Source organism: Cariama cristata, unplaced genomic scaffold, assembly GCF_000690535.1.
Source record: "Cariama cristata isolate BGI_N322 unplaced genomic scaffold, ASM69053v1 scaffold4513, whole genome shotgun sequence".
Classification (NCBI taxonomy): domain Eukaryota; kingdom Metazoa; phylum Chordata; class Aves; order Cariamiformes; family Cariamidae; genus Cariama; species Cariama cristata.
In genome coordinates this window covers 544-26,783 of record NW_009608796.1, presented here as the reverse complement: position 1 = coordinate 26,783, position 26,240 = coordinate 544, and the positions used below count along the sequence as shown (strand labels likewise).

At 41.1% G+C, this 26,240-nt stretch overlaps 1 protein-coding gene across 1 annotated transcript in view; it reads right to left on the bottom strand.

The window, feature by feature from the left end:
• Positions 1-25,501, bottom strand: part of NUP214 (nucleoporin 214kDa) — a gene marked incomplete at its 5' end in the record, with an annotated part of 45,122 nt that extends 19,621 nt beyond the window's left edge. Inside the window, 25 exons of the mRNA XM_009697272.1 lie at positions 1,043-1,151; positions 1,860-1,935; positions 5,274-5,382; positions 6,299-6,460; positions 7,229-7,474; positions 7,813-7,896; positions 7,999-8,084; positions 8,568-8,750; positions 9,270-9,373; positions 11,567-11,725; positions 11,970-12,119; positions 12,505-12,594; positions 13,194-13,285; positions 13,958-14,133; positions 15,518-15,965; positions 17,061-17,222; positions 19,123-19,246; positions 19,821-19,887; positions 20,537-20,643; positions 21,261-21,364; positions 22,845-22,908; positions 23,250-23,320; positions 23,842-24,046; positions 24,339-24,490; positions 25,306-25,501. Coding sequence (XP_009695574.1) covers positions 1,043-1,151; positions 1,860-1,935; positions 5,274-5,382; positions 6,299-6,460; positions 7,229-7,474; positions 7,813-7,896; positions 7,999-8,084; positions 8,568-8,750; positions 9,270-9,373; positions 11,567-11,725; positions 11,970-12,119; positions 12,505-12,594; positions 13,194-13,285; positions 13,958-14,133; positions 15,518-15,965; positions 17,061-17,222; positions 19,123-19,246; positions 19,821-19,887; positions 20,537-20,643; positions 21,261-21,364; positions 22,845-22,908; positions 23,250-23,320; positions 23,842-24,046; positions 24,339-24,490; positions 25,306-25,501 — 3,526 coding nt within the window. The remainder of the gene's footprint in view (positions 1-1,042; positions 1,152-1,859; positions 1,936-5,273; positions 5,383-6,298; positions 6,461-7,228; positions 7,475-7,812; positions 7,897-7,998; positions 8,085-8,567; positions 8,751-9,269; positions 9,374-11,566; positions 11,726-11,969; positions 12,120-12,504; positions 12,595-13,193; positions 13,286-13,957; positions 14,134-15,517; positions 15,966-17,060; positions 17,223-19,122; positions 19,247-19,820; positions 19,888-20,536; positions 20,644-21,260; positions 21,365-22,844; positions 22,909-23,249; positions 23,321-23,841; positions 24,047-24,338; positions 24,491-25,305) is intronic.
• Positions 25,502-26,240: the final 739 nt, after the last annotated feature.

Sequence of the window (26,240 nt, the reverse complement as noted above, 5' to 3'; positions counted from 1 at the left end):
TTCCTGCTACTGCTACAATGTTAGAGAACACATAAATTATTTCAAAGATTTGAGGCAATAACATACATCAGATTAGAGTAAAGATAGGTGTCATCATCTTGACTATAAAAATTAAACAATAAAACCAAGAAATCCTTGGTAAGATCTCTCATCAACATATCAAAACACATTCCAAATAAAAAGGAAGAGCCATCAAATTCAGAGGCTGACATTTTCAATACACCAAAATTTAAGAAGCATTTGCCAAGTCAAATATGATTCCTAGCTATTTTTACTGCTTCTTACTCCCCGGCTAAGATGCAACATACATCTACGGATTAAAGGCAGAAGACCAACAGAGATGGATTTCAGACATTTATGCAAGAGGCTTATAAAACCATGTCCAATGCAAGCATTATTATCCAATACACATTAAAAATCAATTCCTTCCTTCCCTAAGCATTTACTCTTCCCTCATTTGCACTGAGTGATGTAAACTGAGCATTCCTCTCCTTAGAAGCTTCTAAACTGTGTGCAACTGATCACAGTATCTGAACTGGCTTTGAAGTTGGTTATACAGCTCAACGCTCAACAGACCCAGTACCTGAATTAGTTCATTTCAAGTTAGTTCAGGTACTCCTATGGTGCTGCATGTTTAAAAATCAAATCAGCATATTTAAAATGTTTATAACCAGCATGATTTTCATGTTTGAAAAAACAAAACAGCAAAGAGGGCTGCTTTTGATTTGCTGCCAAACCACAGTAGCCTTTGGTAGATGTGCTTTCCACATTCAATAAGGGTTACACATTTCTGAGTCTGCTACGAACAAGGAATTGTATCATTGAATTCTAGAAGCAGGAAGAGAGATGGTATACAAAACCACTCTCCTGCTGGCTCTTCTGTACCTTGGTTTTTCAAATTCTCTTCCTCAACATTGCCACAGCAGCCTCTCAGTGGAGGCAAATCTTTTTTCCTCAGTGCTTTCAGTCTCTGGATTGCACACCCTGACAGGTGGCAAGAGACATCCAGGCCCTATTTCCATCTCCACTAAAGGCAACTTACCTGAGATTTTGTTGCCAGATGATGTTGGACCAGCTGTAGATGCCGTAGGACAGGGTGCACACACAGAGGAAGGTGGAGTCTGTCCCTTAAGCGAGCTTGCTAGAGGTGTCTAAAAACACAATACCACTTCAGGTCAGTGCAGTCTGTCCATTAACAAAGGTCCTTCTCACCTTGGTCTGGTATTATGAGAGTCACACAATGACTTAAGAACAAACTAGAGGAAAGTGGTCGAAGCACTTAGAAGTGCCCTTCAATCTGGGGTCCACTACGTCTTGACACTTAAATACAGGGTCAATACTCAACTTTTTCAACAAGTCTCTTGCAGAGGCCAGTAAGCCTCCATGGGCAACAGCTCAGTGATTCCAGGGGACAATGACTGCTGCATGTTTTTTCTGATGTGTGGACAGAAAACCTAGCAACTTGTCAACCAATAATGAATGTTTTCAGTAGAACAACAGGATAGGTAAACTCCTCGCTCCGTTGATTGCCTAGCACCTTTTTTTTTTTTTTTTTCAAAATTGAGGTATATCTAACCTACTACAGTTTCCTTTGCTGTTAGTTGCAACCCTTACTGCTGCAAGGCTGTGGCCAGTAGAAAGCTGCAAGTCGTCAAAAGAGAGAAAAGGCAAGACATAATAAAGATATGCCTGGCATCACACTATCGAGGTCACAGATAAATAAATGGTTTGTAAGAATGCAGGGCAAGCTGTGAAAAGAGATTTTTAGGTGATCTGTCCACCAACAATTAAACCCCCAAACTGTGCTAAGCATGCCCAGGTACAGTATTCTACAGGGAAAGCGTTCTTTACCAAGATACCTGTTTAGCTTGATTTGTAGCAACAGTTGCCAAAACTTGGTGGACTGCCTGGGCTGCCGAGTGAGGTACAGATGACCTTAAAAAGAAAAATTAAAAAATTAAATTAATAACTAATCTAAAAAAATTACTTCCTTGCCTCTCGAAAAGCACAGCCTGCAGAAGTCTTGAACAACTGCCGCTACTAAAGATGGCACATGCAACTCCAAACAAACAAATCTGATTAGGGAATAAACCTCTTAAATGAATCAGTCACATTTAACAAAGGAAGTCTACAAATGTGTTTAAAGCTTCAGACTTAAATGATCCAGCCTTCTTCACCCACTCTTGTCTCTGAAGAGTCAGGCCTTTCTATTTTACAAGGAGTTGATGAAAAACCAGCAGGTAAGGGGATTACAATTTTATGCCTAGTGGATAACAAATTTAAGCAGCTTCCTTTATAGTGTGGAGCCCAGACAAGTACATGCAACTCTCAGAAATGCTGAGCAAGGAGACAAAGCTCGGGGGGGCAGGGGGGGAGCACTTCATGTCTTCGAAGTGTAGTACAAACATTAACGAAGTCACGGCAAGAACTGTGATAAAATTAACCTATATTCTATGTTATAGGTTTGGGAATTTTGACCATGAAATAAATTGTACATCAGAGTCCACAGACAATTGCTGCAGAACAGCAGCTGCTTCTGGGCTGAAGCATCCTACCTACACGCTGTGGACCATTAACACACCAAATCACTGTAACTTCAGAACAGCCATCTAGTTTTAGCATCTCCTCAAGTCTGTGGCTCACCACCTTAAATGCTCAATACCAGAAGCTTTGGGAACCTCAAATTCAACACTGATTGCATTCTCTTGGCGGCAAAGGCCAGTTTTCTCTTACTCTAGCAGGCTCTTTCCATCTTGACTCGGGTCAGGTGTTTCCTAAGGCAATAAGCAATCCCTATACTATAGAAAGGGCTGAGGCCGCAAATCCCAGACAGTAAGTGCATCTGGACATCAGAAGTTGTATATCTCCTAAAGCATGAGGACTCCCAAACTGCATTTACTATTTGGTCACCTACAGGCCAACTCACAGAAACTTCCTACTATATTCCAAAGGAAGGGGACACACAGGAAACAGCAATTTTGCATAGTCACTTGGGCTTGGATAGGGTTTTGTACCTTAAACAGCTTTGCATTACTAGTAGGTCCTTCCTTCCACCACTGAGCGCTCGCTCTCTACATTGCATAGCCTGGATTTACCCTCTGCCCAGAGCAAAAGTAAAACAAACAAGGAAAACTTCAAGATTAGCACTGGAAAGAGTCCATGTTGGGAAAGTCCAGTTGTAAATTTCAAGTTCATACAAATCCTGAACAAAGAAGAAAACAACAGAAGGTCTGTGAAATTCATGATAAGGTGGGACCTTTTCCCCAGAAAAAGTCTCAAAATCACTTGACCCACAGCTTCTCTAACAAGGCTATGAAAATGCTGAGTTTTGACTTCAGCTGTGGAAAGAGGTGGGTTTTTTTTTTTCCACTGAAAACTATATATAAGTAACTGGACTGGGACCACCAACAGACCTAGCCATGGGCCATTGAACAACTGATAACAACTGAAAAATCATTACTGCTTAACAACCCGAAGAGTGTGCTGTGGTGGCAAAAGAGAGCCAGGATGTTTGAAGTAGCAAAAACTGATGAATTAACTTTGCTGGGTGAATGCTCTTTATTTTAGTGCTGAATCTGACTGGCAGGCACTGTTCATTTGGGTAGAATTTTTAAACTGTACATTTTTATGAGGTCAGCTATAAAATAAGACTGTAAAAAGCCTTCAGCTATCAAGTTAGCTGGTGCTCTATAAATTAGAGAGATCAATTGATACTGCCAGTCCAAAACTACTTAAAAGTAAGACAGGTCTTTAACTACAGTTCAAGTGAAAACCAATCTCAGATACATACTGCTCACTCATGTCCTTGTCTATGTACAGTCAGTACTCCTTACTTTTTTCATCGTAGTTTTGATGGAACAAAGGATGGAGAACTCTTCCTGGTCATAACACTGCTTTTAGCAAAATTTCCCAAGCAGAGTTTTTTGCAAATTCTACTTTCAAAAGATGTAGCACTGCCCTTCCCCCTCTCAGTTTATCACTTTTAGAAGAAAATAAAACAGTAAAAAGCTCCCAAACTGTTTCCCAATTAAAATGCAGAAGAAACCATGAAATAAATTTCAAGGTCAGCAGCTGAGAACCACCACTGTAAGACTCTGTTCCCTTTTTGAAAAGCTGCCTCAAAGGAATTTCACTTTTGTCTTTGACAGTGAAGAGTATACACACATGTATGAAAGCCAGAAGTGATGCAACAACGGGAACTGTTCCAGGAGCTGCACATATAGCCCACAGTTATATGGATAAAGCATTTGCAACTCCATGTGGACTTATAATCAGACATACTTGGTGAGCTTATCCTGCTTTATGCAGTAAGCCAAACTTTCCTTGGACTTTTCAGTAGTGCCCTTGTCTCCCCAGCCCAGAAATGTCCTTGCATTATCTTGGTCATAAGCAACAGTAGGAACTTCAAGCAAAGACAGTTTCAAGGTCGTTACAACGACAGGGAAAAGGACTAGTGCTGTGGCTAGTGACACAGCCTGGTGATAAGACACAAATCTCTGGAATAAGCTGAGCTTGTGGTTGTCTGTAGGAGGCAGAGAAGTAGGAAAGCTAAGTGTTACAGCTAACTCACAAAAAATCTTAACGAATTCAAGGTTAAATACCAGAAGACAACATTCATAATTTACTCATGAGGAAGACAGCCTTGGAGCTCTGTATTTTTCCAAAGTGATCAGCCCCTATTGACATCCAACCCTTCAGTCAAAATTCTGATGTCAAAAAATTGGAGACAAGTTTCCAGAAAAGACAGAGCACAGTTCTCCCTCCCTCAGGGGGTGATCTGGGAACAGACAGAAGAGGCATAATTCCAGGGAAGGTGTTCTCTGTAACGGATGACAAAGTAGAAGGAACAACATCTGGACAGCTTAAGGCCACAGAATACACTCAGTGACAGAGAGGTACGCTTCCCTCAGAAAGAGGCAGAACAGAAGTAGTGACTGGAGATATACCAGATCCAAAGTACCCATTAGCAGTAAAACCACTGGATCCCAAAAGCAGAAGATGCACTAAAATGCATTTCACAGACTAACGGAGAAGGAGGCTAATACTGGTCTTGTCGTTTGTTCAGGACAAGCCATTAGCAAATCCTTGAATGACCTAGAAAGAAAATATTTCTTCTTTCCATTCCACAAACCCAATGCTCTTCTCTAAATGCATCCACTTTAGGTCTTACACAGCCAGACTATGTAAAATACTACTGCTGCTCCCCGCCGGCAGATGTGCTCTATTGCAAGCCCTACCAAAGGCTACCAGAAAGAAGGGGTGCACGCACTCACCCTATTACCGCAGAGACAGCTGGAGTCAGTGCACCAGTCTTGAGTTCTCGCACATTGACCACCTGAGGAACGTTCTTCAGAGTTGATTCAGTCAAGGAGGTGCTTACAGCTTTAAGGAAAAAAAAAAAAAGGTTAAAACGATCTCCATATTAAGCATTTAATTCAATATGGTGTCTACAACTCCAGAGGAAATCAATCCAAGTTTCTAGAACGTATATGGTGTATCTGGCCCAAAACGTTTGGTATCTCAGCCTTATTAAAACTGAGCTCAGCCACCAAAGAAGTGGACAGCTTTCTATATAGTTGGTTTTTCATTGTTTCCTTGTTAGCAGACCAAATCTAATTATGCTTACAAACTTCCCCTGTGTAGTTACATCCCAGCCTCTGCCAGAATTTATGTCACTAGTCCACTTTCTGCACTTATGCTCTCCTTGGGCAAGGAAAAACTAATCCAATTCCTCTATCAGTAACAATTTTGTTTCTTTTCTGCACTGATGCTGCATTACTGGGGAAGCACCAAGAAATGTCTAAAACCAAACAAGAAAAGCTTAAATTGGGGAACCTTTCTCCTGTCAACTCAAAACTTTACAAGCAGATCCAAGGCTTAACTCAACAGTTCACCTTTAACTTTTCAATATTAAAATTGTTTTACAATTCAGAACTTTAATTGCATAGCTAATAAGAAGTTATTAATACAAGCCAGTCACATCCTTTCTCTGCTCTCCAACAGAGTTTCTTGCACACAAATCAATTGCCATGCCAGGATCTCCGAGGAGTCATTGACACTTCTGCCACTGCACAGATAAGGAGTACAAAGAAACCTGAGGTGGGAGTTTCTCAGGCATTTTGTACTAGTCATTACAAGAAGAAGGAAGACAAAGAAATACTGGATAGCTCAGAGGTGCAACAAATACAGATCTGTGTCACATTTTGTTTGATGATCTTCTCCTCTGAGAGCACTAAATTCCTGTGAAAGCCACACTCAACTGCTCAGAGGTCACTTGGGCAATTAGGTATCCTTTTACCTGGGGACTGGTTAGCCATCTGCCTCCGCAGAGCTGCAGCAGCAGCTGCTTGCGGTGCTGGAATAGTGACAGTGGGAGCAGGGGCCCCATGTTTCACAGTCTTTGTTGCAAGCATTGTACTGTCTGCCCCTTGTGGTATGATTCTGTTTGAAGACGTAGGCACTAAAAAACAAACAAACAAAAATTCAGTTCACTGTGTCTCTACAAGTCAGGGAGACTTATAAGTCTTTGCTGAACTATAGTTCTTTTAAGTACGCAGCTTCCTCCTGACAAGACTGACATGCAGGCCTTTTTTAAAAAAAAAAAAAATAAAAAAAAATCAACACAATCTGTCCCTGACAGTTTCTATATATCCCAATGAATTTAGCAAGTAAGTTTCAATAGCTGTCATTTCAATGCATTAGATGACTTTCAGTTTGCTGTTACAGACATTTCTGCTGATACCTTATTTTTGTCTCTAGCTACAGAGATTTAAAAAAAAAAAATAATCTCTCTCACACAAGGAAAACTGACTGTATGCAAATACAATTCTTACTGTGACTCACTGGGCTCAGAACTCTTAACCCTGGCCACACCAACCAAATGCAGCAGTACTTCAGTTTCCTGGTCTTTGGGTATTATTTTAAGAAATAATGGCCTATTCTTAAGGCAAATTACTAAGGGAAGACAACGCTACCTATGGTCAGTACTACCTCAAAAAAAGAGGCTATCAGAAAAACAGCCAATGAGTCAAGATATTTTAGCACTTTTAGCTCCAGTTCATGAGGTTACAATGCCACTCTGCTAACTGCTTCTGGAAACTTGGCAATGTAAATCTGCATGCTGCAATCTCGTTTCTCCAGGACCTTAAGCACTGGCAATGGATACAGTGGTTAAAGATACCAAGAAGAACACACGCAGAATAGGAGAGACATTGCAAAAACAACTCACACAAAGTTCCCAGGGAGAGGGGCTGTTTCCCAAAGGATGGAGACTGAGACATCAAACCAGGCTGGATAGAGGGAGTACGGACCACAGGGGCGTGACGAGCGACTTGGACTGGAGCAGCCTCTTCTTCCTGCTCCACTGCCTGTGAATCATCATTCTCCAGCGACTGGGAAACCGAGGATGTTGAACTGACTTCATCCAAATCTTCATAATATCTTGTGGACAAGAAGGCAGATCGGGACAAATTTGCTGCAATATCAGAAACAAAAATCACGTGTGTGTATCAAGTTGAGGAAACCATCCAGCCTAACAACCAAAACAGAGACACCCTATTTCAGGATGCTCTTCTACTGGCTTGTTTTAATCCTGCATTGATAGGATTTGACTTCTTAACTGCCAGGAAAGGCAGCCTTCAACAAGATGGTAACTGAAGGAAATTCTTACTGAAAGCAGATGGGGGAACAGGAAATGAGAAGTAGAGGTTGAGGACTGAGAAACCAAAAGCTAACTTCAGGACTGATTCCCACAGCAGGTTAAGTCACCCTCCTGGAAAGCATGTCAGACTTCTATAGTAACTAAAAGTTTACCTGGAGCTGTAGACCTAATTGGTGGAGTTTTCCTCTTGGCTAGGAAATTCCTCAACTGTGCCTGTTTCACAGGGGATAATTTCGCTGGAAAACCGAAGACAGTTATTAGTCTATAATCAAACTGCAAGTCAAAAAAAATGTAACTCACGTTTATGGTATGAATTACAGGAAGAAAGAATAAATTACCAGGTACTTTAGGCAGAGGTTTGGCATGTGATTCCAAGGTAGTTTTCATCAATGCATTGCGCAGGCTTTCAAGGTCACTGTCAAAACTGGTACAAGGCAGAGCAGTGAAAAACCACGATCAGCAGAAAGAAACTACGTCAGGAACAAAAGGGGGCCAAAGGAGCCACTAGAACTATTGGCTTATCTGGAAGAACTACTGGCTCCTCTAGATACTGTGATATTTAAACACATGCGTCTTTAATTCTTTTGGAAACTCTTAAGAGCCATTCACTTTGTCCACTGAATTCAGAGACAACCAGCAGTACCTCAGCCTGGAGGCTCTATTATCCTGTTGACTACAAAAAAACATCACTTTTAGGGGAAATTTCTGATAAGCATCGAACAGTGTGTCACAGAATAGAACCAATGAGCTTCTGTATTACCTGGGCATAGTTTAGCATGATTTTTAGGACATCCTGTCCTCTCATACCATGTCCACAAAACATCATTCTTTGGAGGACGCACCCTTGTACATTGCTGGGGGCAAGAGAGGAGTGTCAAAACTACTCAGGAACTCATGTTTCACATACCTTTGAGCACTGCTAAGAGAAGATGTATCACTGGGAACACTCCACTGAGATGTCTGATTATACAGTCGGAGCTGCTGCAGGCTGTTCATAAGCTGATTTAGTCTCTTCCTCTGCTGATTGATTATTTCCCGGTTATTAGCCAGGGTGTTAAACAAAGTCTCTCGCTCAGGAACTATCAGACGCCTTAAGACATTAGATCAAGAGACAGGGATAAGGACCATTCTATATATCTGGCCACAAGCAGTCATGCATACACAAAGTAGTTTAGTGGTTCTAGCTATGTAAACTCCATGAGGTCAAACATGGTTCGGTTTGAACGCCAAAGCAGTTCAGGTCCTCTCAAACACGTAATTCTCCTTCGGACATGATTCAAGTTTATTTATTTAGCTCATTTACTTCAAGATGTTTTATTTATTAGAGAGGTTTCATTAGCTACCACCCATGGATGCATTTGGTTTCTATAAAGCTTATTTTATAAGCACCATCTACACTGTAGACAGAGATGCAGCAAGCTTGTAAAACATTTGAAGCCAAAGAGCCTGAGCTCCCATTAGGTGTCTTAGTCAAGCTCTATTCCTAGACCCCTTGAAAAAGATCATAATGTTAAATGGAAAAAGGCTTTTTTCTGTCATTTAGAGACTAATGCTCAATTCACTGACATGCTCCTTACAGTTGTTCTGTATTCCAATTTCAGTTACTTACTTCTGCTTTCTCTTCTGTTCCAGATGCCGATCCCACTCCAAATCCAGAACGTCATTCACATCCTGAACAGCAAATTTCACATACTGGTGCAAGCGTCGAATTTCCTACCATGCAAAATAAAGACAGCTTTTAATTCACTTCAGAAATCTCACTTTCAGCTGAAGAAGCTGAAGACCCTTTGGGCTCATTCAGTCCAAGCCATGCGACACTCCCATATTTCTGCCTGCAAAGTTTTATCAGCACAACAGAACCTAACACAGTGAAAATCTACTGCTCAACCAACAGTGTACTCACAGGGCTTGGCCTGGACATTTTATCCCAGCTGCCAACTAGAAATAATGCTTTCCATAAAGTTTGCAAAACACTGCCAGATCTTTACAGAAAGGGTTTTACAAACATCAGGCATTATACAAAACAAACCTTATTTCAAATCTCATTTCCAGAACGTGAGTCATTTGCTCCCATTTTACAATGTTGAAACTTCTAACAATTATAGGTGATCAAAGCTTTGCAGGCTATTCACATGGCTCTAGGATACCAGTGTTCACAGACTATGATTCATGAAAGTATTCAAAAATGCTCACAACTCCCACATTAAGACAAGGAATTAGCTTGATTTTTATAAGTAGGAAAGAAAAAAAAAAAACCACACAGAGAGAGTAAAGTGATTTATCCATGACCACATAGTTGCACAAGTGGCAAAACTAAGCCAGAGACCTCTGGCTACAAGCCCTACTCCCTAAACAAAACCACTGTTCGGTCTCATTATTGTCATCCCTCCAGCCTGTCACGGCATGAACATGTCTTGAACTCCAATTTCATAAAATGGAAACCGCAGTTGGTTTCAGCTCATCTCAACAGAATGCTCACTTAAATACAATGAAAAAGCAGCCAAGTAACACAGCTTGGGAAAAATTCCACTGCAACCGTTTTCAAGATACAGCATGAAAATCTAACATGACATACCCAACCTGAAACCAAATCCAGTCCCACTGTGGGCTTAGTGTTACACATTACCAAGCACAGGTTTCCTCTCTCCAGCAACTATGAGCATTATATAGCAGCAACACTCTGGACAGCAAATCGATATGGCTGGACATCAGAAAAGCTTCAGGATCTTTAAAACTTCATTGAAAACTAATACATGAAGTTGACTAAGCAAGCTTTTCTCACCCAAGAGAATGGGGATGATGTAGACTGAACAAAATTTAAGAGTCAGACTAGAGCTGTCTTTCTCGTAAACTTTCAGAAAGTTGACCCGAAAGCTCTCTCCTTACATTCCAATCCACTTCCACTTCTCTCCCACTCTTATTCTTTCCTCATGATCCACTCTCTAGATCAGCAAAACAAGCATTTCAAGATAATCATCTCTCTGAAGTCACAAGCATAAGCTTGAAATGTCACAGAGACATACTGGACATGAAAGCAGGCATACAATTAAGACCGTGAATCAATCTACAGAATCCAGGTGAAGATCAGACCTAAAAGAAATTACTTCGCATCAACTGATTTCTAGCAACTGTCTGTGTGCATGCTCTTGATACCTACTGTAACAAGGATAACATTCAATTATGCCTTCAGCCTGCTAGTAAAACTTCTTGAGGAGAACTTATCAGTGTATAAAAGACCAAGTATCATTTGTAGGGCACATTCACTCTATTTTGCTTAGGGTTAAATAGTCCTCTCATCACCAGAGCTGTACCAAAACAGTTCTTGACCCCTAGTTTCTTTCATGTGTTTGAAAGCCTCTTTATGTACTGCTGCTAAATTTCCTTTGTGCTCCAGCTTTTAGAATATCATTTAGCTTTATGCTCTGCCATCCATGAAATTAACCACACAATTCTGTAAGTCATAATAAATCTTGAAGTTGTTCCATAAAGCACTTGCTGAAGATAAAAATAATTCCAAGAACTCTTCTACAAAGCATAGGGGGAAAAAAAGAAAAAAAAATCTTTTAACTGAAATCCCTGAGCAAACACTACACGCTAAGAAGGAACAGGATGTCAAGAGTCACATTCTAAGCTTAGAACAGACTTGGATCCAGGTGAACTGCTTCCCTTCAGTAGGAGGTTTTGAATCATCACTGCAAATGGCAACAACACAGGGGAGCTTCAGAAGAGGATTTTCAGCACGTCTTGCAAACTCATGGAAAACAAAGCTCATCACATTTTTACTAAACTATGTTGAAACAGCAAATACCTAAGGCAGAACAAAACTGCTGGACACTTGCACACACAAGCCTCGTGTTTTTTTTTATTTAAAACTCTAGATTAGAAGTTGGCTGACATGCTTCATACCTGAAGCTGTGCTTCACTCTTGGGATCCAAAGGTTTCTTATAGAGCAAGTGTAAATACCCCAAGCTATGATTCCGTTCATTCTGTTCTCTAGCCTCTTCTACCCCTGCAAATCCCTCCAGCAAGGTTGTCTTCAGAATACTAATATCTCCGTGAAGTGACTGCAAATAGAAATAGAACAGATGGGACAAGGTTCAAAGTAACTTTTTTTTTTCATTGCCACCTCTAGCACAGGGGCTTCTGCAAGCGTCTGCCTGAACGCACAAATGCAAATGTCACCCCCACATTAAAAGCAGCATAGTCAGATGTTCCATCTACATCAGTTCAGCTTTAGCGGGTTAAGTAACATCAGGTGAGGAACAGTCATTGCTAAGAAGATAAACAGTTTGAAGATACTCTGCTTACCTCTGTTGTCTCTTTGATTTCCAAGAGGAAGGTGTGAAGATCATCTGACTCAGTTCGCAACATCTTCATTTCCTCTGGAGTACCAACTTGGAAACAGGCTTTAGAAGTCCGGGCCTTCAGTTCCTCCATTTCCTTTTGAAAATGTGCAATCTACAAAGTCAAGCAGAAGAAAGTGCAGCCACTGAAACACAGCAGGGACTGGAACAAACACTGCAGCTCTTGGGTAATGTTATTACTACACCATAAACACCTGTCACTTTGCAGCCAAAGCAGGAAATTCTTCTTGAACATTAACAGGAAAGAATACTCAATTTTTCTAGCACAGTGACTAAAACTAAAGATGACTGAACAGGACATACAAACAGTAATTATCAAACCAGGCCGATTATCTTGGGAAAAATTTCCATTCTGATTCCTAAACTACTGACAGACACCATCAGAACATAGATGAACTGAAAATAAGTGTCTGTGTACCTATACAGTGGTCTTACAGTTTCTAAAATGAAGAAAACTGCTTGAAAAAAAAAAATCTCACCTCCTCTCTGATTCCTGCTATGACAGGGTCTGAATCTTTCCACTGGTGGGCCTGTTTATCTAAAGCTGTGCTGGGGAGTGCTGATTTGCCCTGAAAAACAAACACACACACACAAAATTAGGGATATATCCTTAGCAACAGGGAGCTTAGAATATCAAAAAAGGCTTGCTGTTAGAAATTCCATTCAGACACCTGTCACCAGGGAGACAATTGTCATAAGCATAAATACTAGTTCCACAGGAAACTGAGACTGGTATGCGCATGTTTGAAGTAGGACTGCGAACTATGTGGAGATACGTGGCTAAAGGAGCATGAAGCAAAGGAAATCCTGGTGTGCTGCTCTGTATTACTTCTTTGAATTTAATATCCAACAAATTTGGTGTGTCCCAATACACAGTCAAGGCATCTCTTGACTGCTTATTAGCTAGGAAAGCTGTGAACCCTCATTTCCGTAACAACAGGAGGAATCAGTTTCTACAACTCTGATTATGGCAACTTACATCAAAACACAGCGCTCTAAAGACATGCACAGAACATAGTAGCAAATCTGTGGGACTAAAACTATTTTAATGTCAAAAGCTAACTAATTCTTTGACCTAAGAACAGTCATTCAGCCCAATGAATTCTAAGCAATTCACAGGCCACGTAAAACATTCACCCTCTAAAGAATCCACTCAAGTTCCCATTACCTGAGTAGAGCTTGGCTTTGCCGCAGACGGGGTGATTTTGGCTGTCTTCTGTAGCAAAGAAGCTGAAGGTATACTTTGAGCAGGACGTGCCACTGGAATTTAAAGAGAGGAACAGTAATTTATGAACTTACACAAAGCTTGAGAAAACAGGTTGTGATCAGACACAACCATAATCATGGTTGTCAAATCCAAAAGCAATAGTGGTATGGGCCCCAGTGCAAGAACACACTTATCTTAGGTGCTGTTTTACGCCCATCCAACTTCTCTGCTAACATCAAAAACTGTCACTCTCCAGTAGCTGGCTGTACCACTCCTCAAGGACCTCAAGACCCCCAGTCACACGATCATTTGAGAGATGCAACACTGTTCTGCTAACAAACGAGTGCTATCTGATTTAAACTCATTTGTGACTATTTTGAGCTCTAGTCACTCCAGATGTGGCACCGATTTGTGTGACTGCCCAGAAACATTCATAATCAGAGCTGTACTACAGAGCACTGAAAATGCCAGAACTTCTGGGTGAACTTAAGAAGTTGAATATATTCATTTCACATATGGCTCTCTGGGGAACAAGGTGCACAAATGGAAAAACGTCTCAGTTTCAGTACTAAGTCCATCACATCCTTACAGGAGGTCTCCTGCATCAGTAAAAGCAGCAGGAAAAACAAGAAAGAAAGCAGCCAAAATGAAGCTCACTATGTCCTAAAACTCTTAGAACATTGTTTATAATGCATTATTCCCAACAATACACATCAGACTCCTACCTGTGGCAGGCACAGGGGTCGAAGTCTTCAGTGATGTGGTAGGAGAGGCTGCAAGGGGCGTGGACTGGCTCGGAGGACCTCCAGAAGCAGTTTTTGAGGTGGTTGAGAAAGAAAACATTGTGGAAGTGCATTGACCACTGCTGCTAGTGGGAGAAGAGGTGTCTACAGCACTGAACCTGCAACAGAAAGCAGAACATCTTTCAGCTCTGAACTGGTCCTGGCTGTTTCCCTCCATCCAAACTGAAGCACTAAGTTCTAATAAATTAGCATCCTCTGGGATGAGCACCAACTCAAGCTCCAGATACAAAATAACAAGCGTAGCTTCTGGAGATAGCGGGAAGGAGCCATTCAGGATCATTTCTGAATACGTGGAATTACAAAGACTGCTACCATAGACCCACCCAGTGAGCAAAAGCCAAATGCAAGCAAAAAGTACTACTCTGCTTCAAAATGCACCTCATCATTTTGCATTGAAGCACCAGCAAATCTGGGCTGCCCTTCAGCGTCATCCTTGCAGCAAGGGTCAATCAGAAATTCTGCAAGAAGATATGAATTTCTATTCATCTGCAAACTTGGCTCCTCAAGGCAGCCAATTTAAATACTCAGCCAATTCACAAGCGTATCATTTGCTTTATACACAAAATATAAAGTTTAAAAAGCTGTAAGAGCTACCATCAGATCCTGGTGTAGTAAAGATTTTTTAATTAAAAAATAATCACTTGAACCATCAGAAATTTCTTACAACGCATTTACATGAAAATTGCTCTCCACAGAAAGCAGCTCCAATTAATACAGCTCTGTGTTTTAAACCATTCTTTCTAAAAACAGAGAGCAAGTCTCGGGAGTTGGAGGGAATAGTGGGTATATGAAATCTGAGAACATTAATCACTCAAATCCATTTTGCATAGTTTCTAATCAATATTAGTTCTCTTTCATTTGGCATGAACAAGCTTTGAAGATTTCAGATCCTGTCTTCCGCGACCAAGCATCCATTTAAGAACAAAACCAAAAGGTCTGGCACCTTCTCCACTGAACACAGCAGTAGAAAAGAAATCCCTCAGCTATGGATCCAACTTCCTCTCAGCTCTGTGAGTTGGGGGTAAGGAACCTTCAACAGTCAAAGAACTTGTGCTATCACCACCACACTAAACCAGTCCCAGACACAAAGGACTTCAAATCCCAGTGTTCCCTAAGAGTCTTTAACCATGATTTGCATCAAACCAAGGCATGGAATTACCGTTTGAGGCCTATGAAGCAAAGATATGAAAAACCTAGGTCTCTGGCAATTTGGCAAATTATCAGTCTAATTTTTGGCATTGTCCCTTGACTAATACTCTGCCCGTGAACATCATCTCTAGCACGGGAAGCACTGAGGGTTTTCACAGCCAAGATGGCTATGTCTTGGATAAAGAGAGGCTTCCTCAGTGCTTTCTTGGGAGCATGGGGAGCAGTTGTCAGGGCAAAAAGCCAGAAACCATCTTCAGAGCTACCATACATTGTTCATGCCTGGAGCAATTTAACAAGTATCCAGTCACTGCATTAACTACTGTATCTATTTACTTCTCATTGAGGTTCACTTTGACTGAAGAAGCTGAAGGGACAAAAGATGACTTCTGTGCAACAGGTGTCGTGGAGACAGGTGAGCTGTCGGCAGCTGGTTTAAAGTTCATGGATCCAAATGAAAAGGAGGTGGCAGTAGCTGTAGTGGTGCCTACAGAAGGAGCAGGAGTCATGGATGCCTTAGGAGAAGCAGAGGAGAAAGAGAACGTTGCTGCTCCAGTCAGATTGGGAGCCAGGGCTTGCTTGGAGGCATCAGTGGCAAAGGGGTAAGGTGGAGGATCACTGCCTGTAGAGCCAGGCATCTTCACAGTTGAAGGCATAAAGGAAAAAGCAGCTGCTCCACCTCCTGCAGGAGGTTGACTCGAGGGTGGTGCAGTAGGAGCAACACCTGGTACTGTGTCAGGCTTTACAGAAGTTGGAGGGGTGGTTGGAGTAGTGGCAGTACTTCCTGCAGAAAGACAAATGGGGAAGGAAGAGACTCATTTGGCTGCATTGACTAACGGCAGAAGCTAGTGCAAGGCCAAATGCTATCTGATGGGGACAGCTCAGCACTACCTCGCTCACTGGATAGATGGTACAGGGAAGAAGAGAGATGGCAGAGCCAGGCTTCTAGTCCCCAAACCCAGTACGCGATATAGAAACTGCACAAAGTTCAAGTCACGATCAATACTACAGTCTGTCTAGATTAATGTTGTCTGGCATTTCCTTCACCTTTCTCCCTCAATTTTGATGAGGTTCCTGCCATCTCAAATAAAACAGGCTGTCAGCACACAAGTCAGCCATTGCTGCAGAGAGGCAGGCTGCCAAACAAAAGCATTCTGTTTAGGGAAAAAGCAGCAAATTTGGGTTTAGGAAAGAAAATGTTGGGTTTGCAATTATTACTGCACGCATGCAGACAAGCAAAACATTCAGCTTACTTGCCTACCCCAGCATAGGAAACTGCCTACTTCCCACTGCATATAGCAACACTTATATAACTCAGATAAAACTACTACTCTTCACCTGCTAACACAATTTTCATAGTGCTGCAGAAAGTTATTGTTCAAATAAGCTTTTGCTGCAGCCAAACACCTTACTTTATATCATGGCCTCCTGTGGCAAAACATATGGAGGAAAACCACCACCTCCCTGGAGCATACAGACCATCCTCTGGGTCTGCGCAGCACTTAATCCTTGTCCCCAAGCAGAGTCTGCAGTCACTGCTGCAGTTACAGTTGTACACCCCAAAGCTGGACAAAGGACCTCCCAGAATTGCTTTGGCCCTGTTTCCCAAAGGTTGATTGTGCAGTAGAGTCTAAGAGCACAGCCTGCAAATTGCTTGAGAACCCACGTAATGAACAGGACTAGATAATTTCACACTGATGCACAAAGGACAGAACAGTCCTGGGAGCACAAAACACACAAGAACTGCTCCCCATTACCATTATAAAGAAAAAAGAAACTGTTTTCTTTGACCACATACATGTCAGACTACCAAACTTACAGACGAAGATGACAAAGATCCACAAATGCAAGTGTTTCCCTTGCCCACTGGAGCACTTACCTGCTGACTTTGCAACTCTCTCCCCTACTAACAGCAATGGCTCTGGGGTCACAATAAGTGATCTGACCCCTGGGTTTTGATTGATCATGTAAAATGGGCAGAGCACACCATCCGTAGAGAGCAAGATCAGAACCGGAGCTGGAGCAAGGGTCTTCTCGTCACCTGTCAGAGACCACATATGTAAGTCCTGCAGACAAAATTTCCTGTTCTGTTCCTACTGGCATTGGCACCTTCACATGACTTGCTCAGAGCAACATTTCTTACATTTCTCCCTTCTTGCTTTCACTTGCATCTTTGTTCCCTTGCTTCTCTGTGAAAGTCCAATTCACTTTTTTCTCTTCTCTATTCCTTCCTGTTCCTGACTTCATGTTTCATAAATTCATAGATGAAGGGTTATTTTGACAATCAAATGTCATCTCCTGAATGACAAAACCTAACTTTCACCCGTCAATTCCTGCGTCAAGCTTTTTTCATATTTTGAAGCAGTCCTTTTTCGTCAACTAAACGCTGCTCCCTCCTTTAATCCTCTATGCCTTTCAGCAATCCCCACATTCCACTGGGTCCTGTCACATCATTACCATTCATATATATAAAGTACGAAAGAGCATTGCCAGATAGGAAGCTTTTTAACTTTAAAGAAAGCCAACATCAAACATCCTGATGATCTGAAACTCTGATATAAAATACTTGCATTTTGTGGAGCTGCAGCTTTAAGCCTAGAGTCTGCTTCAGTTCAAATATTCTCAGCACTATTAAAGGCCCCAAACCACTCCCTACATTTCTAAAAAAACCGAATTCTATAGTGGGTTAACTGTGCTTAATTAAACAAACAAAAAAATCCCACTCCAACAAATCTAGGATGCAGGAAAAATCTGTTATAATCACAGTGCTTTGTTTGTCAGGCAGTGCCATGGATGGCCATGTTTCTCTACCTATTGGTTCTTCAGGAAAAGCATGCTAGGGAAGGGCAGTTTCCACATGGGAACAAGCTCCAGGACACATGAGGTTTCTTTGCAATCCAAACTTGCTGTGAACTGCAAACCCAATTAATGTGAAACCAAAACCGAGCTGATTGCACTCTGTGACAACACAGAGAATGTGTTAGCAAAAAGTTTCTCCAAAAACCTTTCTAAAAACTCTAAGGCAGCACAACCTGGGCTTAAAAAAAAAAAAAAATCTGTCCTGACAGATTCCTTAAGAGAAAATGCTTCAAATTCAATTTGGCATTTAAGTACGAAGTTTGACCTCAATTCTCTACTGTAGATTTTCATTCAGGTAAAGTTCTCAGTTAATCGGCACCCTCCCGTGCTCTTCAGGAACTCCTGACTGCAGTACCTTCCACTCTGCCTGAAGGCATCTCTATTTCAATCTGTCTCTGGGTTTCAAAGGAGAGTTTTCAGAATTCACTAAGGTACAACACAATAGTTCAGATGTATCTTCTGCTTCAGCCTCTCACAAGGTGCTTTGAAGAGCCTTCAGGCAGCACAGAAGGTACAGTAATAATGCAACTGCCTAGATGTAGAGCACAGCAGGGTTCAGTCAGTACAGGCCCTGTGCTTTAATGCAGAATTAAAACCTATGCATTCACCGGAATGATCTTTGCTTTTGCTGGCTTTGAAACTAACCCACTTTTCTTTTAGATCAGTGCGAATGTACTTCATACAAAACAGTTCTGCAAAATGACATAAGCTATAAGAATACAGAAAACCTCGCAGGCAGTCTGAAATCCCCAGTGTTAGAACATGACTCCTTTAAACTCACTATTATCCTGGCTCTGTGAAACACAGGCATAACTCAGGTGTTTTGTTTGCCGTGTGTGTTCATGTAGTATCCCAGGCTGCTGAAAGGTTTGAGGAAGAACCGTATTTAACACTTTGTCGTTTGAATCCTTACACAGAAGTAAGCCCACACGTGCTGTGGGCTTGAGATAAAAAGGCAGGATGTGTGTTGGTCTCTTTTTCAGAATGATCACACAGAACCCTGAGCACCATGCTGCCCCTCAAAAATCTCTCTCATATTGCTATTATTGGACTATTCCACAAGAAAGACTAAAGAGACTTACTGATTGGGATAGGCATGTTACTGGTGTAGTCCACAGCAACACCAACAGGCAGAGTGTCATCGCTCTTATCTGTCACAGGAAGTTCTGCTCTGCTGGAGTCCTCCAAAACCCACGATTCCCAGTTCTGCAAAAAGTAAGATTATTATTTAGCCTCCTGCTTTCCTGTGATCAGCCTTCTTCAGAACTCTTGCCTACTACAGTTGAAAGAGTACGACTGCAAAAAAGCTAGAGAGCATGTACTTAAATTTCAGATTAACAAATGCCAGAAGTATCAGGGCCCTTCACAGATTTGTGTGTGCCTTCTCATGCACCATTGCATGTCAGAGTTAAGGTCAGACAGTTTTAATGTTTAACTCCAATTGATGACCTCACACGAATCACTTTATTATGGCGAGCTTGACAAAATTGTGAGACTGCCAAGTGAATCACAAAAAATAGACTTCTGGTACTTGGTTCATAACATGTTTATCCTTTCTCTTTTGTGTCACTCAGATCTCTTGTTCATCTAAGAATTATGTTTATCTTAAGATTCTGCACAACTCAGATGTAAAAAGAAAGGGTTTTTGCTTGGGTTTGGGGTGTTTTTTTAAAATATATCATCTCATTGTATTCCAGGTCTTATATAGGTTATACTTGCTTAGATTTTTCAAGAAAGAGGAGGTACATAAGCACAAATGCAACAGGAACAAAAATATTACCTGATCCCCTTGCCTGGCAAGAATGCTGACTTCTGTGGAAGCTGCTGAAGCTGCCAGAACTAGATCCCTGTAAGTATGGACATGGGTAGGTTAAAACCAACATGACAATCCACAGCAAGGTCCCCAGAGCCACAATTCATTATCATTTATACAAATTTGTAACTAGGAATACAGTTGTAACAATAGAAAACTGACTTTTCCTCCCCAGATGAGGGAAACATGACTGGCTATTATCACTACAGAATTTTTTTTCATTTTTGTTTTAAACTTAGTCATCAGGGGCTGAATCTCCTTGCCAAACAATGATTTAACAGACACTGTATCATCATAAATAATGATAGTCCAAGTCAGGTAGCTGAAAAGTTAGGAGCAGCTTCTTCACACAGATACACAATTAGGTGAGACAAAAAGTCATGCTTTACCCAACCTATGACTTACAATCTCAAGGGAAATGGTTATGACAGATTTTAAACAATCTTATGTACCTGCATGAAATCATATGAATTTTCAACAGACAAATGAGTATGTTGGCATGGAGACAGAGCATGCAGGAGAAATTAACTGTACTTTCACAAAGCATTTTCAAAACAACAATTTCATTTCTCTCATATTCAGGTATTATATAGTTTATAAAAAGGAGGAACACAATATACAGAGAACTGACACTCAGACATGCATAATAAGGGAAAGACTTTGCCATGAGTCCTGCCACTCACCATTCCTCAACATAGTTGAGGAAGTAATGATGCTGTCTCTCCGTGCAGCTCCCATAGCAAGGCTCCATGAAATTCACAAACTTCTCTGGTCGCTTCTCTTCCTTTTTCTGTAAGACCAACATTGATCATTTACCTTTCAATGCAGAAATCAAATAATCTCCCATAAATATGACTGCATCAGGGTACACCAATAATTGCCACACACTTCAAGAGAGAACAGGCACCATGAGACCACTCAAAAAACAAAGAACAAAGCAAACCAACCAAAACACTCCTCCAAAAGATAAAGGAGTAACAAAGAGGTTACCAGGGAATTTAGATCTCACAATCTCCCCAGCAATCAATAACCCAAGACTAAGTAAGAGCATATCATCAGGCTTAAAAATCTCCCTAACCTAAACAAAAAAATACAGAGAGAGACACACACAAAAAATATATCAGGACTCTACATCAGGTAAGGTTTTCTTCCCAAGTGTTTACTTCAGAGGCCAGAAGTCTTCATGTCATAATCTGATCTCAGCAGAGAACAAGCTACTGATTGGTTTTCAAGTGGGTACTACTTCCTCCACTCAATCCCCGCAACGCCAAAGCCATGATTTACGGTAGTACCAAACTTGAATTCTACATGATGCCAATGTGAATAATAAAGGCAACTTGCCATTGTAATAAACAAGTCAAGAACAAGCAACAAACACTTCTGTCATTGTGACTTGCTGGCACTTACAGGCAATATGGCTATGACCACTTCTGGAGGTGTTTCCAGTGTCCCATCAGCCGCTGCATATACAATAGTAAAGACGTACGTGCCAATCCACAGTACATCCAAAACTGAAAGAGAAGGAAGCAAATACCTCAGCCAGAAATACTTCAGAATGATACTTCCTTGTACCTTGAAGTACTGAGGCCTGAGCAACAGACCCTGAACCAAAGTTGACCTATAGATGAACATCCCAACCACATGTTGTATAATATGAATATCTGATCATTAGCAAATATGTATGATTGTTAGCAAAACATGTAGCTTAGATAAAATATAATCATTAGTGAAGATAAATGTTGCAAGAATATATTTAGTTTTCCTTGTTTGAAGACAGTTGTCAAGGTCATGAAACCAGGTGTCTGGCCTTGTTTGGAAATATGTGGTCAAAACCAAATAGATAAAGAAGCTCCCTTGGCTCCTCCTTGAGCCCTGGCCAAGTTTTAGGTGGAATCTAAAAGGACAGTGAAACCAGATGTTTCCACATTTGAAGTTATGTAAGCTTGTTTATTCAAAAATATAAAAAGCTGGACCCTCTTGCAGCAACTTTGAAGACCTCATCTACGAGTGGACGCACTGCGTAGGACCTCCCAATTGCCGGGAAAGGTTCTCCAAATCCTCGCTGCAACCAGGGCTCCCCAGCAATTGCGGATCTGGATGATGGTAAAGTATTAGGGCAATTGGTGATGTATCTTTCTTAATCACTATAGATAACCTTATGTAGTAACGATTAGATGCACTAACTTGTTCTGTTTTATCCTTGCTGTATTCTGTTTGATTCTTGCTGTATTATCTCCCTTATCATCTTATTGCTTTAAGTGTAAGTAAAGATAAGCTAACTTCTTTAACTTGGTGTTTGTGTCCTGTGTGCTGATCCCGTCCATTGGCAAAACATACCTTGATTTTAACTGTGCACAGCACACAAAAGTAAATGACAAACAAACAAGGAATCACTTACTTCTAAACTACCAAGATAAAGAATTTCAAAGATTAGTCTGCAGAACATCAATCTTATTAGGCAGAAAAACTATTTAATCCCAGAAATTTCAAACACAAACCAAAAGAATGTATTTGATTTGCTTGATGACATCCAAGCAAGACAATGCCTGTGTTTCCAAACATGGATGATGTTTTGGCATATCCAAATGAAGTGTTTCTGCTTTTCTAAACTTACTGCTTTGACATTTTATTGAAGAGTCAAAATGATAAGATGAAACTCACACGAAATATGAGAATGGGACTTACATCCAGAAATCTTCATGCTAAAGGGAGATTACTTGTGACAATACTGTCTATCACAACAGTGAGCAAAAACCAGCTTTTAAAATGCATATTTAAAACATTCTAGAAATACACAAGGACTCCAGCTAATTGGTAATTTTTCTATGCAATCCAGAGATAAAGCATATAATTTTTTCCCCCAGTATTATTAAAAAAATAAATAATTAAAAAAAATATCACACCAGTACGGTATACAGCTGCTATAACCAAAAACCTGAGGAGGAATACTTTAGAAGAGAAAACAAGTTAAAAAGGAATAAAAAGATGTACCTTTAACAGGATTGTCTGAGTCATAAAAAGGAGGACAAGGGATCACTTTCTTCTCCTGCAGATTCTGCAAATAAAACTACTCTTAAATACAAAGAAAAAGCCAATAAACAAAGCCAAGTGCAAATTTTGCAGAAAGCCCAGAGAACTGGTTTAGAGCAACTCGATCACTCTTTAACATTCATCACGTGCCTCTCTGAAATCATGACTTTTCAGTGGCAGGTGCAAACCCTAAAGTAAACCCAGCACTGGTCTAAGACACTTTAGTATTACCGAAGCGCTCGGGCAGCTTCACATGGCTCACACCATGTGTCACCTGACCAAATTCTGTAGCTTGCGATGCAAAGAAAATAAAGCATATTGCAAACTAGTGAACACATATAAGGCCTTACTACCAACAATACTTACAGGCAGATATTGCACCACGGTGCCATTTTGTCTCCCTACAGCCAACTGTTTTCCCTTTGGGCTCCAGCACACTAAGTAAAAAAAAAAAAAAACAAAACAAAACAAAACCACACAAACAAAACAAAACCAGAATTTCATTAGCCCTAAGGAACTGGAGAGTTACAAGGCCCCATAAAAGCAGGACCAATAAATTAAACCCACATTTTTTATCCCTGCAAAAAATCATAAATCTGAATTAAACAAACAGGGAGTCATCCAGTCACAGAGAAAGCCAGACTGCACAGATCAAAACCCAACAGACTCTTATTTGCATGCTTCCTTGGATATGACAGTCAAACCTGAGACAGCACAAACCACAGGTGGGCACATTTGACTAATTCACAAGATGCAGTTCCTCCAATCAACTGGGAAAAAGCAGTTACATTGCAACACATTTTCTGAGTCTCAGGGAGTTTAAATCCTTCCTTTTTGTGAAGAATTTTTATTTAAGAAACCTCCTCCCAAGACAAACAGCCTGTCTTTTTACACCTATCAATCTGCTTCTGCTCTTCAGTGTTCAACATTCTGTATGCTATCTGAGGCTGCCACTCACCAGATGTTACAGCTACAGAGGAAGGCAGCGTGGCATACACTTTCACAGAGTCCGTGACCTGCAGGACGGAGATGCTGCCATCGGACAGGCAGATGGCCACCATGGCGGGACTAGCAGGGTTCCACTTCAGGTCACTGACCATTGCTGAGTTTCCCGAGTCCTTGGCCAGCTTGTGATAAGCAAATGCACGTTTCTGCTGTTTTGCCTTTTAGGAAAGACAAATACATGAGACAGTCAAAGCTTAGCACAAAATCAAGTTCTCCCAAAGTCATAATTCCAAGTAGTTTTGACCTTCCTGTAAATTAATGACTGATAAAAATAAGAAGCAGATTTTGAGTTTACTGAACAATTCCTTTACCAGACATCTCCCACAGAGAGACAGGAAATCCCACCCAAGCTATGCCTCCCCTCCTGCTGTATTCAGAAAAAAAACACAAAAACAAAACAAAAACACCCTCACAAAACCATAAAACCAACCCACTCTGCAGATGTTTTACCTGATTTAAGAATGTGCGGACATCAAAAAAGCCAATGAAGGAACCGATCTCACTGGACATCATACAGACAGACAGCGTGAGATTATCACAGCTTAGAGCCAGGTGTTGCACAGGAAACTTCACGGGAACTAAGGTACTCTGAACATTCTCCACTTAAAACACAAAAGGAAAGGAAGATAGAATGAAGGGGACTAACTTAAATAGCAAGACCTGTTCTTGTACAACAATACCATTAGAATAAGTTTATGCAAAAATCAACAGTCCTATTAACAGCAGCTGTCAAAGCTAACACATGGAAAAACTGAGTGAAAGCAAACCCCTTCCTCTCTATCAACACATTGTCAAGAGTTGCCCAATTCCTAAGAAAAGAAAATTCTACTTTCCTTCCTCAGTAACCTGGAGAAAAAATAAGGAGACAGATTTTTGGTTTTGCTTATCTATGCACATGAATACCTCGAGTGGTACAGTTACTAAGGACAACAGGAGAACGAAAACCATTTTGCACTTAGGTGGTGAAACAGTGATTGCTTCCTCTCTTGTAGGACCGTCATTCAGACTGGATAACTCAGTGTGAGAACTGTCCTTCCACTCACACACATCCCTGATGCATACACAGGTTCACAGCTAAAAGACTGGCTACCAAGACAGAATGTGGCTACGAGGAAAGGGGTAGATTCTCAGGTAGGAGAAGTCAACCCCACTGTACGACACTGAACACAGGTGACCAAACCTGAATGACACTTGAACAGGAGCTAGCACAGAGCATCCTGGTGACACGTTCCCAACAACTGTACTTCATTTCAGCTAGAGGTACAGCAAATACTGCCTTCTCACACAAGAAAACATGGTAACTTCAAATGCATGAAAGAGCATGACGAGGACTATATCAGAAGCCAAGAGCTCCTTACCATAAAAATCCATATAAAACTGTCTCTGCAAAGACCATGAGACGTTAAGTGTGCCTTACCAATTTTGTTGGGATCTTCTCCCAGCTGGTTTTGCATGAGAAGATTTCTAGTGTGAAAGATCTGCAGGCTGGTTCCTCCACCAGCAAAGACCAGGCCATATTTGTTAGACACTGCAAGGAGGCTGGAGCGCTCTTTGGGAAGATCATCAGGAGCATCAAAGATGCGGACCTTTTTCAGCGCTCTGAACTGAAAATCCTGTTGAAAGAGAGTTGGGAAGTAGCTGTACACACGTTGGCACAGAGGAATAGTTTACTTCAGCTTCTTTAAGGCAGTGAGTTGAAAAGCCTCTCCACAAGAGCTGCAAAACACCTGCCAAAGGAGACTCCCCACCCACTCTGTCACTGGCATCACATTTTCTGTCCCATCTAAGAAAGACTGAGATCATACCACATTTTTTCCATTGGCTGAACCTCTCTTCTACCCAGTGCCCATGTTCATAAAACCTGTAGGAGCTGAATCTGTCTGGGACACCTAATCTTCTCAGAAACATACCAGAACTAGCCAATGGATACAGAAGAAAAAAGAAGGAGAATGGAACCAAGCAGAGATACAACATGATTGAACAAAACTTGTTGTTGCAAAGCTACAAAGCACACATCTGCTTAGATGCATCTTTGTTTGCTACTGTAATTTATGACACACAGAACAGATATGGTTATTCCTTCCACCTACCCCCAGTAATTACTTTGTATAATCGGACTTTTTTTTTGCATTCTTTTCTCTCACCATTTACATTGTCCTTTTGTAAAAGGAGGAAGAGAAAAGCAGAGTGAGAGACAAAACCCTCCAAAACACAAACTGAATTAAGAAGCAGCAGTTGCACTACTACCACGCAAAACCTGAGGTTCCTCTTAGGAATAAGTCTCTCTTCCCAAGGTGCCAATTGTTGAACGGAGCACTAGATCTAATGCCAGTAACTTAAATCAAGCATCTG